At 32.6% G+C, this 15854-nt stretch overlaps 1 protein-coding gene across 1 annotated transcript in view; it reads right to left on the bottom strand.

The window, feature by feature from the left end:
* Positions 1-6369: 6369 nt before the first annotated feature.
* LOC134693480 (putative autophagy-related protein 11) overlaps positions 6370-15854 on the bottom strand; it is a 39903-nt gene continuing 30418 nt past the window's right edge. Inside the window, exons 8-11 of the mRNA XM_063554314.1 lie at positions 15378-15479; positions 14471-14555; positions 8565-9804; positions 6370-6557 (exon numbers count right to left, since the gene is read on the bottom strand). Of these exons, the coding sequence (XP_063410384.1) occupies positions 6370-6557; positions 8565-9804; positions 14471-14555; positions 15378-15479 (1615 nt within the window). The remainder of the gene's footprint in view (positions 6558-8564; positions 9805-14470; positions 14556-15377; positions 15480-15854) is intronic.

Below are 15854 nucleotides of genomic sequence, written 5' to 3'. Positions count from 1 at the left end.
AATTGCACAATTGGGAAGCTTAAATAATCTCTTTTTCGTATAGGTTTGCTTTAAACCGACCCTCATTGTCAAATCCTAGATGTTAGTCTAGATAGGAGGCAGACTTAACTTTATCTGTTGCATCCCTTATCTCTACTTCGATGGGATAGATGCTCGCATTATAGTCACCACCTTTTGAATTATTTAGTGAGAGAAAATTAGTTATAAAGCGACCAGTAAAGTTAATGGATATTGCTGACTGTTTATCCTTCTATCTTTGAAGACTACAACTTAATCGTGTAAAATTAATGTAATATTTTGATACAGTTAAACATAATCTACTTCTTAATATTGGTTTTCCCGAAAATATTAATAAAAAACGAAGGAAAAAGCAATATGTTTGCTTGACGCAATTTACCTTGGTCGCTGACATTTTTATTATTAGATCTTAACAACGTACTTACGCATCACATTAAACGAAAGTAAATGTTTACAAAAGCCAAAAAAAAATAATTTGGTAAGATATTTTAGAAACTTATAAGCAAAATTATACTGCAAAGTTTAAAGTTAAATTCAACATGTTCAATGACAACAAATCTCTGTCTTATATGTTCTCCCAGTAATTTTTATTGTAGTCCTCTCATGTAATTTTGTTATGTTAATGTTATATTTAACATTGCCATACCAGCTGGAAGTTTGGCATGTCACAAAACCAGGTTCAACCCACCATTCTATTCTTAAAATTTTCTGTACCAAGTCAGGAAAATGGCCATTGTTATATTACAGTTCGTTTCTGTGTGTGTTACATTTTATGTTGTGTTTCTGTTGTGTCGTAGTTCTAGTTTTAGTTTGTAACCCGGATTTTCTCAATAGATTTATGAATGTCGAACAGTGGTATACTACTGTTGCCTTTATTTGGATGGAGAGTTCTTTGATTGACACTACATGTACATTCACATCTTCTTATGTTCTTCTTGATATATCATTCTTGATGCTATTTTATCATTTTCGGAGTGATAATAATATTTTTTTGTTGCGTTGTTGGCGTTTAACTGTGAGTGCGCTGTTCGTGTGCTGTTCAGGACCGAATAACAGAATAAAATGCCACATAAAATATAACATAACGATTAAACTTGTGTTTGAATTCTAGGTTTACTTTAACAAGTTTATTTGTTGAAATTATAATAAACTTAGGTTTAACCGCCCTCATGCTAAGCTGAACCTAAATGGATAAGACTACTGTTTTGTCCTTTTCATATCTACAACTGTGTCGGTTCTTATACAATCGAATCAAATAAGGCCGATCATATTAGAAAATTGGAGCTATTTAACACACAGTCGCTACAATCTAACCATTAGTATGCATGCATCTGTGTATATAAAGTAGAAATCAAAGATCAACTGCTTGCAATATAACTTTAAGTGTATATAATGATAATCAATTACGAAGAAATGTATGTAAGCATTACTCTATCATTTTTGTTTTGAATATAAAAATCATTATATTGGTATTGTTTATTCTGGATTTAAGTCCTATCACACCAAGAGATATATGTCTTAACGAGGGACGAAATATACCAGAGGGACAGTTAAACTCATAAATCGAAAATAAACTGACAACGCCATGGCTGAAAGTGAAAAAACACGAACACCACCACAAACTAGGGGTGATATTAGCTTAACTTATATCTCGATATGTAGTTTTAAGCTATAATAAATAACAATCATAAACAAACTCTTAGTAATAAATCCCAACAATATTTTTTTCTTACTGATTCTGAATTTCTTATCACTTGATTTAATTTTTGTATAAATGACAACCAAAATTAGTAGGTAGCATAACAATCATGAAGCAAATGTTCTATTGTTTCCTCATCCTCATTACAGAAGGTACATAGACTTGAGCCTGTTTCATTTTGCCTAATTCTATATAAAAATGTATTGGTAGATATAACTCCATGTAATATTTTATATTGTAAATTCTTTAAATATGTATATCTACAAAATCTGTTCAAAAGAGTAAAATTCGCTGACACAACCTCCCATTTAAAAGATTTCTCATATGGGAGTATACATATTTTATCTACAAGATCTCTGTATATAAACTTTAACTTCTTATTTTCCAAGATCGTTTTAAAAAATGGAACAAAAAGAACAACATTTTCTTAGGTCAAATAACAAGAACCCTTGATGTTTTTTTGTATATATTTCGGAATGGTAGATAATAAACTATATTATTTAAAACATACTTTATATATACAAACATCCTTGACGTTCACATTTTTTTTGCGTTTCTGGTGATGATTAAAATGATTAAGTATATATATACTTATTTTCATAATATCTGATTAGTTTTCTACTGTCCTTTCTATGTCGTCATCCAATTCTGTTTTTTCTATCTGTTTTATTTACTCATTGTTCAAATCCGTTCTTATATCTTCGTTATTTCTGAACATTGTGATTTAAAAAAAAAAGAAAGAGCTTTTCATAAGTGAAAAGTATGTCTTTCAATCGAATCTTTAAAAAGTTTTTCTTATAAAAATAAAATTCTGACATCATTGTTTAGGACAATTCGACCTTTCTTAATTTTGCGAAATAACAGAAAATCTTAGACTTATTATGAATAATCTTTATTTCCTTTTTCGTGTTTTTTTCTAATTAATTATGTATGCTCTTCTTTGTAAATTTGCTTGACATATATACATTATTCTCTAGGTCGATGCAACATCATAGCGACATTAACTAAAGGCTACAATTGTTATATTATGGATCAACAGTTTGTGCATGATCAATTTAAAATGGGGGATTTTTAGAAATGAATTTATTGTAATATAATGTATTTCTGTGCCATACGCTATTTTGTACGAAAAGCTAAACAAAAAAGGGACGAAAGATGCCAGAGGGACAGTCAAACTCATAAATTGAAAATAAACTGACAACGCCATGGCTAAAATTGAAAAAGACAAACAGACAAACAATAGTACATATGACACAACATAGAAAACTAAAGAATAAGCAACACGAACGCCACCAAAAGCTAGGTGTGATCTCAGGTGCTCCGGAAGGGCAAGCAGATCCTGCTCCACATGTGGCACTCGTCGTGTTGCTAATGTTATAACAAATCCGGTAAATAGCCTGCAATGGCAATTTTCATAAACATATTTTTTGTCGATTCACTACTCATGTACAGTGATTATTAGAGAGTTCCGAATGAAAATGACGCCAATAACTTGACAAAATCTGTGTTGAGTTTCTGTGGAAATACATCTAATTTGGTGAGTTTTTTGTATTGATATTATTGTATAAACCTTCCGTAATTTTTCTGAGTTGTATTGCATAAGTTTAAGAACTTTTTTCAATGAATATAGTTGTCAAAGTCCTCAGCATGTTATATTTCTATAAACAGATTTTTCACAGGTTGTAAAATGCGAATCGATAATTACATTTGTGTGTCAATGATCTTTCATTGATTTGTAGTTAATATTAATGTTATGTATTTTCAATTTTTGTATATGTAATTTGTTTATTGTTTTCTGGATAACATGTATTTTTGCAATGTTTTGAACTTTTATTATTCAAGTGAATGAAAGTATTTTTCTGATCGTATTATAATGATGATCGTATTTAGAGTATAACGTATTTGTATTGAACGTGTTCGTATTGAGGAATTTTATATGGAACGTATTATGATGTATTGAACTTTAATAGAATATATATCTGCTTACTTGATTTAATAAAGATTAATACACTTTCACTAAAATACTCATTTGCCTTAGTATATTTCCATTAAATTGTAAAAATGTTCGAATTAGCTCTCGCCGCGATATAGCCTTTTTGTGCTAATGCGGCGTAAAGCAACCAACAATCAATCAATCAATAGTATATTTCCACACCTTATTTCCTAGTCAACACATAGTCTAATTCGGTAGGTCACCTTCATGCAAGGGATGGGGTTGTAGTAACGACGTTAAGAACATATCCGATATCATTTGTGAAATGGTTATTCCATTACGGTCAACCAACTCGTGATGGCGTCGGTAAAATTTACAAAGGGATGATTTCAACTTCACCATTTGAAACTCTTGGTTCAATAGGTTCCATAGGATCCAAGCAGCAACCCTCTATCATGAAAATCATGATAGGAAATGCAAGCACGGGAATATCGTAATAATTCGGATATATACCCCGTACGTAGGTGCAGCGTGAATGTTGTTACTAAGAAATGGAAAGGTCACAATTTGAAAGCTGAAATCATCTCTTTTGTAGTAAAGTTTTGTTTTCAACCTATCCTCATTGTCAATTTCTAGATGTTAGTCAAGCTATGAGGCCTACTTAACTGTATATGTAGTATTCTTTATCTCTAGTTCGATGGGATAGATGCGTTCCACATAGTCACCAAATTTGGAATTATTAAGTGAAAGAACATCACCTATATAGCGGAAAGAATAGTTAAAGGATATTGCTAGCTTCTTATCTTTCTTCCTAAGAAGTTCCTGTATGAATTCAGCCTCACAATAATACAGAAACAAGTCGACAAGAAGAGGGACACAATTTGTCACCATTGGAATACCGACAGTCTGTGGAAAAACACGTCCTCCGAACGTAACAAATATGTTATCAATCAAGAAATCAAGTATCTTGATAATGTCAGTTTCAGAGAATTTTTTATTTGAATCAGAGTGATCCTTTACAAAGTAGGATTTATCCCTCCCTAAGACAAGATACTAGTATATACTTTGGCCATTCTTTTTTATGAACAGCAATGCCAACTCTTTCAATCTGTCTTTTAGTTTGTAATGTGGAATACTTGTGTAAAGTGTAGAAAAGTCAAATGTGTTTATACTATTACAAGATGAAAGAGAGTTAGATTGTATGTACTCTAAAAGATCTTTGGAATTTTTAAGTATTCACATCTGATTCACGCCATCTCTAGAATAGGCAGTTTCACAATAACTTTGAAACCCGTCTTTAATTGCTGATAAAATAGATGTTTAGAATTTGGAAAGAGGTTTCGTGGAGCACTTGGAAGACCCAGCAATATACCGTTGTTTGTAATGACACGTATGTAGTTCAGGTATCCAATACAGTGATGGAAGATCAAGTTCTTCATCTTTGGTTGAAATATTAAAGGAACATAGAACAGACCTATCATTATTAAGGATTTCCTATTTAGTAAGTGTCGTGAGGGCATATGTTGAGTTTCCAAGTGAATTGTCAATATCTAATTCGTTTATCAAGCAGTATGTGTAATGAGTTTAACGCACAGAAACGATGTTGTTTGGGGTTTTATATGCGGGGACAATAACATATTTGTCATGGAGGTAGGATAAGTGTTTTGCAATATATGGTTGTTTAAAGAGTGACGTAGCATGGACATTGATAGACCCATTCAATTTCTGAATTCTGATTTGTATAAACGACCTCACTGCCTTTATCCAGTCTGAAAGAGTGTCTATGTCTTCCTTCTCGCCGTTAGCGCATTGCCTGGCATACTCCTTGAATGAATCCATCAAAATTTTAAAGTTGTATTTCCAAGTGACGGATTCATTCTCACGATATTTTGGACCTTTTGATAACACATTTCGTAGGGAAGTGTTATTAACAATGCTGAGATCACCGGTAATAACGTGGCCAGCCGGATTATATGTGAATGGGGAACTAGCACAAGTACAATCAGGAGGTTAAGACTTTGAATTTCTGCAAAAATCTGTTTGTAATTGAAAATTTTAGTTGCAATAGGTTTAGTTTAGGTATACTAAATGATTGGTACAGACTGATCTTTGAAATAAGAAGGTATTTTCGATTGAACTAGTTTATGATGAAGGATATTTCCTAAGTCGACGCCATCCAGACATTTGTTGGCAAAGGAAAGGTTAAGGATTTTTTTTTCCTTTTTCATCTTTTCCAATGCGGACTGGCTTGCAAAGTCTGTGACTTGCAATATCCGAAATTATAGCTGTAATTTTGTATTGGTTTGAATGAGGGTTGGTGTGCAAACTGAGTAAACACAAATGTACATGTGATCAAACTTTAACGAATCAAAAATCACTAAAATTACTTAATTTACAAAATATACATATACTCAAAAGATATCTAATGTACTATTTGTAATGATTTCCTTGAAAAATATCGTAAGCTGTTAACTTATAATGATGTTCTACAGAACTCAACACACTCTTGTTCATTCCTTTGTAGTCATGTCTTCTTAAATGATTAAGAATTGAAGCATTGAATCAATGAATCATTTTTAGAATATCTTTTTTTTCCTGAAATTGAACTAAACTATCTTCAGAATTGTCATGTTGATGGTTATTTTCGTATTGTGTCTGTCTTTTTAATCGAAAAACGTGCACGATTCTTCATGTTTGAATTCTCTACACTCTGCATTGGTCATTGGGTAGAGATAATTGCATTAAATATTTGACTGAATTCCTTTTGAATCATGCTGACAATCCCTGCATCCTTATCACCAAAATGGATTTCCTTTAAACAAGTTTTGTTACCATTTTTTCTACTGAAATCTTGAACTGCTTTACTAAATTCCCTACAACATACCTCCTTTGGAACGCCAAAGATACCTGCAAAATACCAGTTTTGTAAAATTTGATCAACATTTCAGCTGAGAATTGCCAAAAATATAAATGTCTCTTTGTGTTGAAGAGGGTATGGTTGTCTGTGATTGATTATCTCTACTTTATTTGTGTTTTTTTCATAGCTAAACAGCTAATTTACTACAAGTAATTTTGATGTAAAGCTCTAAAAATCAATATCAAATGTACCTTAGTAAAACTGTATATAAACTACATTTGTTAAGCTGTATATCATCTGTACAACTGTAAAGCTGTATATCAACTGTACATCTGTAAAGCTGTATATCAACTGTACATCTGTAAAGCTGTATATCAACTGTACATATGTAAAGCTGTATATCAACTGTACAACCGTAAAGCTTTATATAACCTGTACATATGTAAAGCTGTATATCAACTGTACAACCGTAAAGCTGTATATAAACTGTACATACATAAAGCTGTATATAAACTGCCTGACCAATTTGATGACATATACTATTCTTCAATAAACGTGAATGTGAAAAATTGTAAAGAATTATAAAGATTAAAAAGCTTTTGAAAGGAATTTCTTGGTGTATAAACTGGACCAAGGCTCTCAGTTACAAATCATAAAAGACATACGAACAATTTGACATTAGTACAAGTCCATGCTTATTATATTGTTTGAGTTTTAAAACTGATGTATGTAAGATATTTTGATAACTACTTTTTAAATGCAGACTTTTCTAGTCGTCTTTATGTCAAACGTAGCCTTTGACTTACATCAGTTGATACTTTATCTGTTCATGCAGAACGTGTACATTTAGCTATGTTGAAATACATGTATAATGTCATATCGAACAAATGATAATGGTAAAGCTCAAAGGAAACGTATAAAAAACTATTTTATTTATAAATAAGTTTTCATTGGGGTGCCGTGAAGTTGAATTATTTTCAAATCCTGGAACAGGATAATTTTTTGGTCTTTCTGAGGTGTGAATATGGTCCTTATTTGCGTTAGGCTTAACCTGTTTATGAAATATAACCAAATATAATTGTTTTTTTTTTGTATTTGTAATACTAAATTGCCATCATAATGGTCGTTCACAGATTGTTATATTTTATGTCAACTGGTATTAAAAGTCATGTATGTCTTGCGGAAAGACAAGTAACTGTTAATAGTCCCTTCTTATGTTTGTCATTTTGTCAATTATACTAGTATTCATTACAAAACTCAGTATAAATTAACTCATCAAAGATACCAGGATTAAAATTAAAATTTACGCGAGACGCGCGTTTCGTCTACATAATACGCATCAGTGACGCTCGAATCAAAAAATGTTTGTAAGGCCAAATACAGTTCAAAGTTGAAGAGCATTGAGGACCAACAATTCTTAAAGTTTTACCAAATACAGCTACGGCATCTATTCCTGAGGTAGAAAAGCCTTAGTTTTTCAACAATTCAAAGTTTTGTTAACAGTTAATTTATAATTATGAACATATCGATGATAACTCAAGTCAACACAGAAGTGCTGACTACTGGGCTAGTGATATCCTCTGGGAAATAAATCTCCACCAGCAGTGACATCGACCCAGTGGTTGCAAATAAACTCATCATAGATACCAGGATTAAAATTTCATATGTACGCCAAACAAGCGTTTCATCTACATAAGAGTCATCAGTGACGCTCGAATCAAAAACTATTTAAAAGGCCAAAATAAGGTACGAAGTTGAAGAGCATTGAGGACCAAAAAATCCTAAATGTTTTACCAAATACAGCTAAGGTAATCTATTTCTGAGGTAGAAAAGCCTTAGTTTTTCAAAAGTTCAAAGTTTTGTTAACAGTTAATTTATAATTATGAACATATCGATGATAACTCAAGTTAACACAGACGTGCTAACTTCTGGGCTGGTGATAACCTCGGGGAAATAAATCTCCACCAGCAGTGGCATCGACCCAGTGGATGTATTTAAACTCATCATAGATACCGGGATTAAAATTTTATATTTACGCCTGAAATTTTAAAAATTACCTGAACTTATTGCTGGTATTGCTATAGATTTCATCATCTTCTTCTCTGCTACACTGAAACAGTTTTTAACAGTTTCTTCCAAGTCATTTGCACATTTTCTTTTGTCATTATAGTTATACCATCTTGGACCTACTGCATGTATTACACACTGATATGGAAGATTGCCAGCAGATGTGGTACAACATTCTGTAACATTCAACTGGCCATGTCTTTGAATGTAATCATCACTCTCCTGCTGGAAGCCATAACCGGCCACTCTTGATATCACATCTGCTACTCCTCCATAATGACCTAAACCCTCATTTGCTGCGTTTACTATACAATCTACTTTCAAATTAAGAATGTTTCCTAAATGTAAATGGATCAATAAACCTTCTGAAGTTTTAAAAATAGCAACACTTTGGGGAGATGCTAATGGAGATCTGGATCCCCCATTTAAGCTCCGAGAAAATGATGATCTTGAAGAAGTCACACTAAATGACTTATTGTCCATCTGCTCATGTCCTTCCTTTGTAGACGGAGGATCAGTAGTAAATACTATAGCTCTGCGACCTATTCTACCTTCCTGTTTAATACCTAAAACATTTTCACATTTTAATTTTGCCATGAATAGTTTTTCAGACCGATTGCTCTTCAATATGAGTGTTTTTGCATCCTTTGAACGGGAACAGAATATTTCAGGAGAAATAATCTCAAGCTCAGTTTCAATCTCTTCTAATTTGTTATCACTAATTATGCAACCGTCAGGCATATTGATATTGGAAGTAGTTAGCGACTCAAAGTACATTGATTTTGATTGCACAAATGTATTAAATTCACATTCTGATTCACCTTCTTGAAGCAATTTACGCAAACACCCATTTTCATATGTTGGAGAACCTTTAAGCAACTGACAATCAGGGGAAAAAAAGTGAAGCATTTGATATTCCATGTATGAAATGTTAATTTCCACAACTAGTTGGGAATTAACATATGTTTTAAGATTTGACTTCGTTTGGTTACTACAACCCTCTGCTAGTACATCCGGTATATCTTTTGAAAACAGAGCAATGTCGCCACCAAATTCTTTGTTAATGTGTTGGTTAAATAAAGTCATTTGGTCTATCGAGCATGTCATTTCTAATGTTGTAGGATTAAAGCTGATTTTCCTAGCTTTCAAAATCTTTACAACCCTTTCTTTAAACTGTTTCTGCTTGAGAACTGGATGAATATCACATCTACACTCAATAAAATCACACTCCTAGAAAAATATATTAAAGAGGTTGTACCATTGTGAGCTAAATTCAACTTCAGATAGGTAATTGTGCATTAGATTTATGCATTACCTATTAAGTATTAAATGTAATGATTAGCATGTTCGATATGTTCCCTTTGTTGATTGATAACATATTATATAAGAAAGCAAATAGCATAGACAATGAGTATAAAACGGCGAACAATGCATAACGAGAAACCATATTCATATACATAATACATTTCAGTATATTTTATGACAAGTGTTTGTTAAAATATTTAACTTTTCTTAACATGTCATCTGAACACTAACTTATACATACAGACACGTCCTATCATGTGACAACTTTATGACAGACGTTCTTCATTGGACACCAGGTGAATATACAGGTCTTACACTATAACATGTATGTAACACTTGTCATATTCAGCGTAACAATGTTTGAACTTCATATTTCCTTTAGCAAATTTCTGTTCTTCCCTTAGCAAGATTCTTAACTTTGCTTTACTGACATCATGGCAACACCACCAGTCTTTTGTCAAACGCATAAGACCAATTGATCACCTAGTCTACATGAAAATATAGCCCTAAGTGGTCGATTTTGACCTTTGCTTTTACGTCATATGAATACATGATAAAGTCATGCAACCTTTTTTTTATTATCATTTGAAGTTGGAAAGCCTCCCGGAAGTGACCTTGTGTAAATCGGGAGGAGTATCTATCTATGTACATATTTAATGTAAAAAGTATATTGTTGGAAGCTGTGTCAAGAAAACTACCAAATGATACTGGAAGTGTCAGTTTTCGTACCAGAAGTCACAATTTAATTACCTTATTAATTTGTTTTTATGTAGAAACCGAACATATATATGTATATATGGAATTAGCATACAATAAAACATCATTTGACGCTAGAAATGACATATAAAACCGACTTCAAATATTTTCATATCAAAATAGATCTCGGTGGTAGAGAGACCTTTGATTGTTTTATGAACAATTGACTTTTGATTTTACTTATATTGTATCAATTATCTTGCTCGCCGAGAATCCCGAGAGTAATTTCCAGTATCCCGGGCCTCATGTTTCAGTTGAGCCAGATTGCAATTGTATGGAGATTGCTTTATGGTTAGTGCTATTAATAGGAATATCCCTAATATTACATGACTTAATGTTTAACACGAAATGTTTTTAACAAGAAACATGTCAATTTTACAAGACAGGACTGGATTTTTACGTTTCCATTTTAATTCTTTGGGGGTTTAAATGTCTCCACATATATAATAAGTAATTGATTTTATTTAATGTGTTAGGCTATTGGTTGGTTTACTTACTTTTATTTTTACTAATATGTGATTTTTTCCCTCCTTTGAATTATCTTGCAGGAACAATTAATATATTGAGGGAACACCATACCATCTTAAAACGATAAAGTGTTTTTAGGGAACGAGATAATTATCTTATGGAAACGACATAGTATATTGTTGGAACTACATAGTATCTTGAAGTATCTTGAAGGAACGAGATAACTATCTTGTTGCAACGACATAGCATCTTGAGGGAACGGCATATCATCTTGATAGAACGAGATAACTATAGCTTGAGGGCACAACATAGTAACTTGACGGAACAAAATAACGATCTTGAGGAAACACCATAACATCTTGATGGAACGAGATAACTATTATTACGGATCGCCATAGTATTTTGATGGAACAACATATTTTTCTTTCTTTAATGGGCGCATTCTGTCACCATACCTTTACTTGAAGTCTTTAAATTACTATGATAACAAGAATTATCTGATTTAGTAATTAGACCTTTTTAAGGTGGCAGAATGCGGCCATGAAAGAAAAAAGTATGTTATACCCTCAAGTTTTCATATTGATCCCTCAAAATACTATGTCGTTCTCACAAGATATGTTTCTCTATCTCTAAAAATACTATGTCGTTCCCACAAGATATGTATCTTTATCTCTAAAGATACTATGTCGTTCCACAAGATATTTATCTCGTTCCCTCAAGATACCATGTCGTTCCACAAGATATTTATCTCGTTCCCTCAAGATACTATGTCGTTCCCTTAAGATGTTATGTTGTTCCCTCGAGATAGTTATCTCGTTCCCTCAAGATCTTATGTTGTTCCCTCAAGATATAGTTATCTCGTTCCCTCATGATACTATGTCGTACCCTTAAAATGCTATGTCGTACCCTTAGAATGCTATGTCGTTTCCACAAGATAGCTATTTCGTTCCAACAAGATGCTATGTTGTTTCAACAAGATATTTATCTCGCTCCCTCAATATTGTAAGCTTCCCAAATATGTGTTCAAATGTACCGGAGTGTTAATCAAGGCATATGCATGCAAACGTCCGATTAATACGGTGGTAGAATGCGGCCATGAAAGGGACAACAATATTTTGTTTCCACACGATTCTATGTCGTTCATAAAGATGCTATGTCGTTACAATAAGATAGTAATATCGTTCCCTCAAGATGTTATGTCGTTCCCTCAAGATGGTATGTCGTTTCCGCAAGATAGCTATCTTGTTTCCTCAAAATGATATCTCGTTCCCTCAAGATGTTATGTAGTTACCTATATCAATAAATGTTATAGCTATGTTAAGGGAACAACATAGTATCAAATTGGAACGAGATGACTATTTTAAGTGATCAACATAACATCTTGAGAGAACGATATAGCTATCTTGTCGAAACGACATAAAAAAGCATCTTAATGGAACGAGATTACTATTTTGTGGAAACAACATAGCATCTTGAGAGAACGACATAATATCTTGAGGTAACGAGATAATATCTTGAAAGAAAGAGATACCTATCTTGTGAGAACGACATGTTATCTTGAGGGAACGAGATAACTATCTTGTGGTACCGAGATAACTATCATCTGAGAACGACATATTATCTTGAGGGAACAAGATAACTATCTTGTGGAAACGTTATAGCATATTGAGGGATCGTCATAATATCTTGAGGGAACGCCATATTTTCTGTGACTGTATCAAACATTAATTTGTAGGATCCTTTTCTATAGATAATTTAGCTGATCTGAACAATAACATCCTCATGCCTTATATATCATGTACTGTAGTACGCCGCTAGATTAAAACTGACGTGGAAAGGTAACATATGGCCACCGAAAGTTTATATATATATATATTACCAGCGTATTGATTCGTGATATTTATAATTACGTTCAAGATTATGATTTCAAATTAACTGCCACGACGAAGGATATTAGTTATCAATAAAATTTAACAATTATTCGTGATTTTATTTGGTATGTGATGATGTTGTTTTCTTTGAGACTTTTTAAATATTATATTTTGTATTGTTCTGTATCATAGCCATATGATCTATCGCCCTGTGAGATTAATCGTTGGCTATTATTCTTACATTTTATATGGAAACAAGCCGAAAGAAAAAAAACTGTAAAAAAAATACAGCTCAAACAACATTTTTATACGGATTATATATCTCCCATTTGATACGAAAGTCCCGGGCTTGTGTTTCCTATCATGATGTCATTGATAGAGTGTTGTTGCTCATAAGGAAGCTATTAAACCAATAGATCTAAATGGTGAATTCAAAATCATCCCTTCGTAAATTTTACGGACGCCATCAAGAGTTGGTTGGCCGTTATGGAATAACCGTTTCACAGATGATATCGGATGTATTCCTTATGTCGTTATTATTACACGTCCCTTTTCAATACGAATGTGACATACCGAATAAGAAAATTTACTGCGTTTGTAAAACGGGTGCCACATGTGAAGTAGGATCTGCTTACCATTCCGTAGCACCTGAGATTTCCCCGTTTTTGGTGGGGTTCGTGTTGCTTAGGTTTAAGTTTCTATTTTGTCTCATGTGTTCTATTATTCGTCTTTTTGTTCTGGTATCTTTCGCCCCTCTGTCAAAAACACAAAAAGTGAAGATTTTGTTTTCAACAAAACGCAATTGAAAATCAGCATGATCAGGTCCGAACAACGAATATTCTCAAATATTGCTGACTGCCATGTAGAACGCCAAAAAAACGGATCACTGAATGTTACAAATTTGATTTTAGTTTTGAATGTATTACCAAACAGATCTAGTTTAAATAATCTTTTATATAAAAAAATATTGACACAGCAAACATGAGATGCAAAACTTGTAACACCATATCTGGATTTTAACAATTTTTGTAAGGGATCGAAACATTATTGATCATGGTGTGCTCTCGCTCCTCGGGCTTATCAGAAAGGTTATAACATTCTAATGCTAACGTCGCAGAGACGTAAATTTCATAAATCAAAATAAACTTGATAATGTATACTGTATACTGGGAACCAATTAATGTTCCCGAGCAATGTATTTTTTTGTGATTTTTCGCGAGTAGAAAAATAGTCCAAATATAAATCGTTGCGAATAGATAAAACTTGAATCTTTTGTTATTTTACTACGTCAAACACATCTGAAATCGAGAAGTTTAATCGCCGCAAGATGGGTAAGTAAAACAGAGTATTCACAAAAATAACTTTGTTTTCAGTAGTAGAAAAGGCATTCAGTAGTCAGCATTTCTGTTAGAAACATATTTCGTTCTGCAATCTGTTCCTTTCTCATAGTTTATTTATTTTCACATACAACCTATTTTATGATAGTAAATACACACCATATTCATTTCTTTTCTTTTTGATTCCAATTCATTTTCTTGTTTGAATATACTCTTTTGCATTTGGAGAGTTCCTTCACTTTTCCTGTCAAGAATACACATATAGTTATTTAGGTGCTAATGAAAAATAGTTATCGTCTTTGTATACAAAATATGTCAGTGTACAGTTTGTTATTGGTAAGGCTAGATATTTCCGTGATAAAGCATCGTCACACTAACAATATATTTTCATGTGTGTCGTATGTAATTCTGAATTCATAAGATCGGCGTGTGACGGTAATGGTAGCCAATCATTGGATTTATTGCATTAAAAATAACCATTTATTCTAAAATCATTTGGAGGCATGATTCAGGTTGAATCATTCTCATATATGTTATTATGGTATGATACTAAACCTCTAACGGGAGGGTATGTCCTTGATATTCATATGATAAACACATAATCTGTCAATAAGTTTAATTGAGTTCTGAAGTTTGAATGTCAGTTACTGTTACTAGTTCTTCGTTAATGAATGTAGCATTGTCATTTTGCTTAATTTCTCTTTTTCCGAAATCGGACTCGGACTTCATTAAAACAGTGTGTTACTGTGAATATTGCTGTGTGTTATGTTTCTACATTCGCTAGAGGTGTAGGGAAAGGGTTGAGTTTCACTAAACTTAACTAAATTTATATCTTTATAAAAATTATAGTATTCTCTAACTATTTAGTTGAGTCACACTTGTTCACTTGTCTTATATTTACATACATCATACTAATACCTAAATGTAAACACCGCAAATATTAATCCTCTAACAATTACTGTTAGATTTAAACGCACGTATGGCTCCACAGTCATGCACTAGTTGTCTCATATACCCCAAGTCTACATTTGATTTTTTTAATTAAAATTCAGTTCCTTTGGCTTACTTTGAAGGATAATCTTCTTCTTTTAGTTGTTCTTTCATTTCTTGTTCTAGAGTACCTTTGTTTTCTGTAAGTGTGGCTTCCGAATGCTTTTGCTTATTCGTTCTGTAAGGATAATACTATCATTTGCTTATTCTGGTTGGTATTTGTAGAAAGTAGAAAAAAGTAAAATCACAAAAACCAATTAACTCCGAGGAAATTAAAAACGGAAAGTTCCTAATCTAATGGCAAAATTTAATGATAAAAACACATCTAACGAATAAACAACAACTGTCATATTCCCGAAGTGGTACATACATTTTGAATTGTAGACAATAGTGGATTGAACCTGGTTTTATAGCACTAAACTTCTCACTTGTATGACAGTCATATCAAATTATTCCATTACATTCACAACGATGCGGGAACAACACAGATATAATAGGTGAAATAGTCAAAATATGGGTACAGCAGTCATCACTGTGTCACAATCGCAAAACA

This window comes from Mytilus trossulus, chromosome 12, assembly GCF_036588685.1.
Source record: "Mytilus trossulus isolate FHL-02 chromosome 12, PNRI_Mtr1.1.1.hap1, whole genome shotgun sequence".
NCBI lineage: Eukaryota > Metazoa > Mollusca > Bivalvia > Mytilida > Mytilidae > Mytilus > Mytilus trossulus.
Note: the sequence above shows the minus strand (reverse complement) of the source record. Positions and strands in the feature narration are given on the sequence as shown.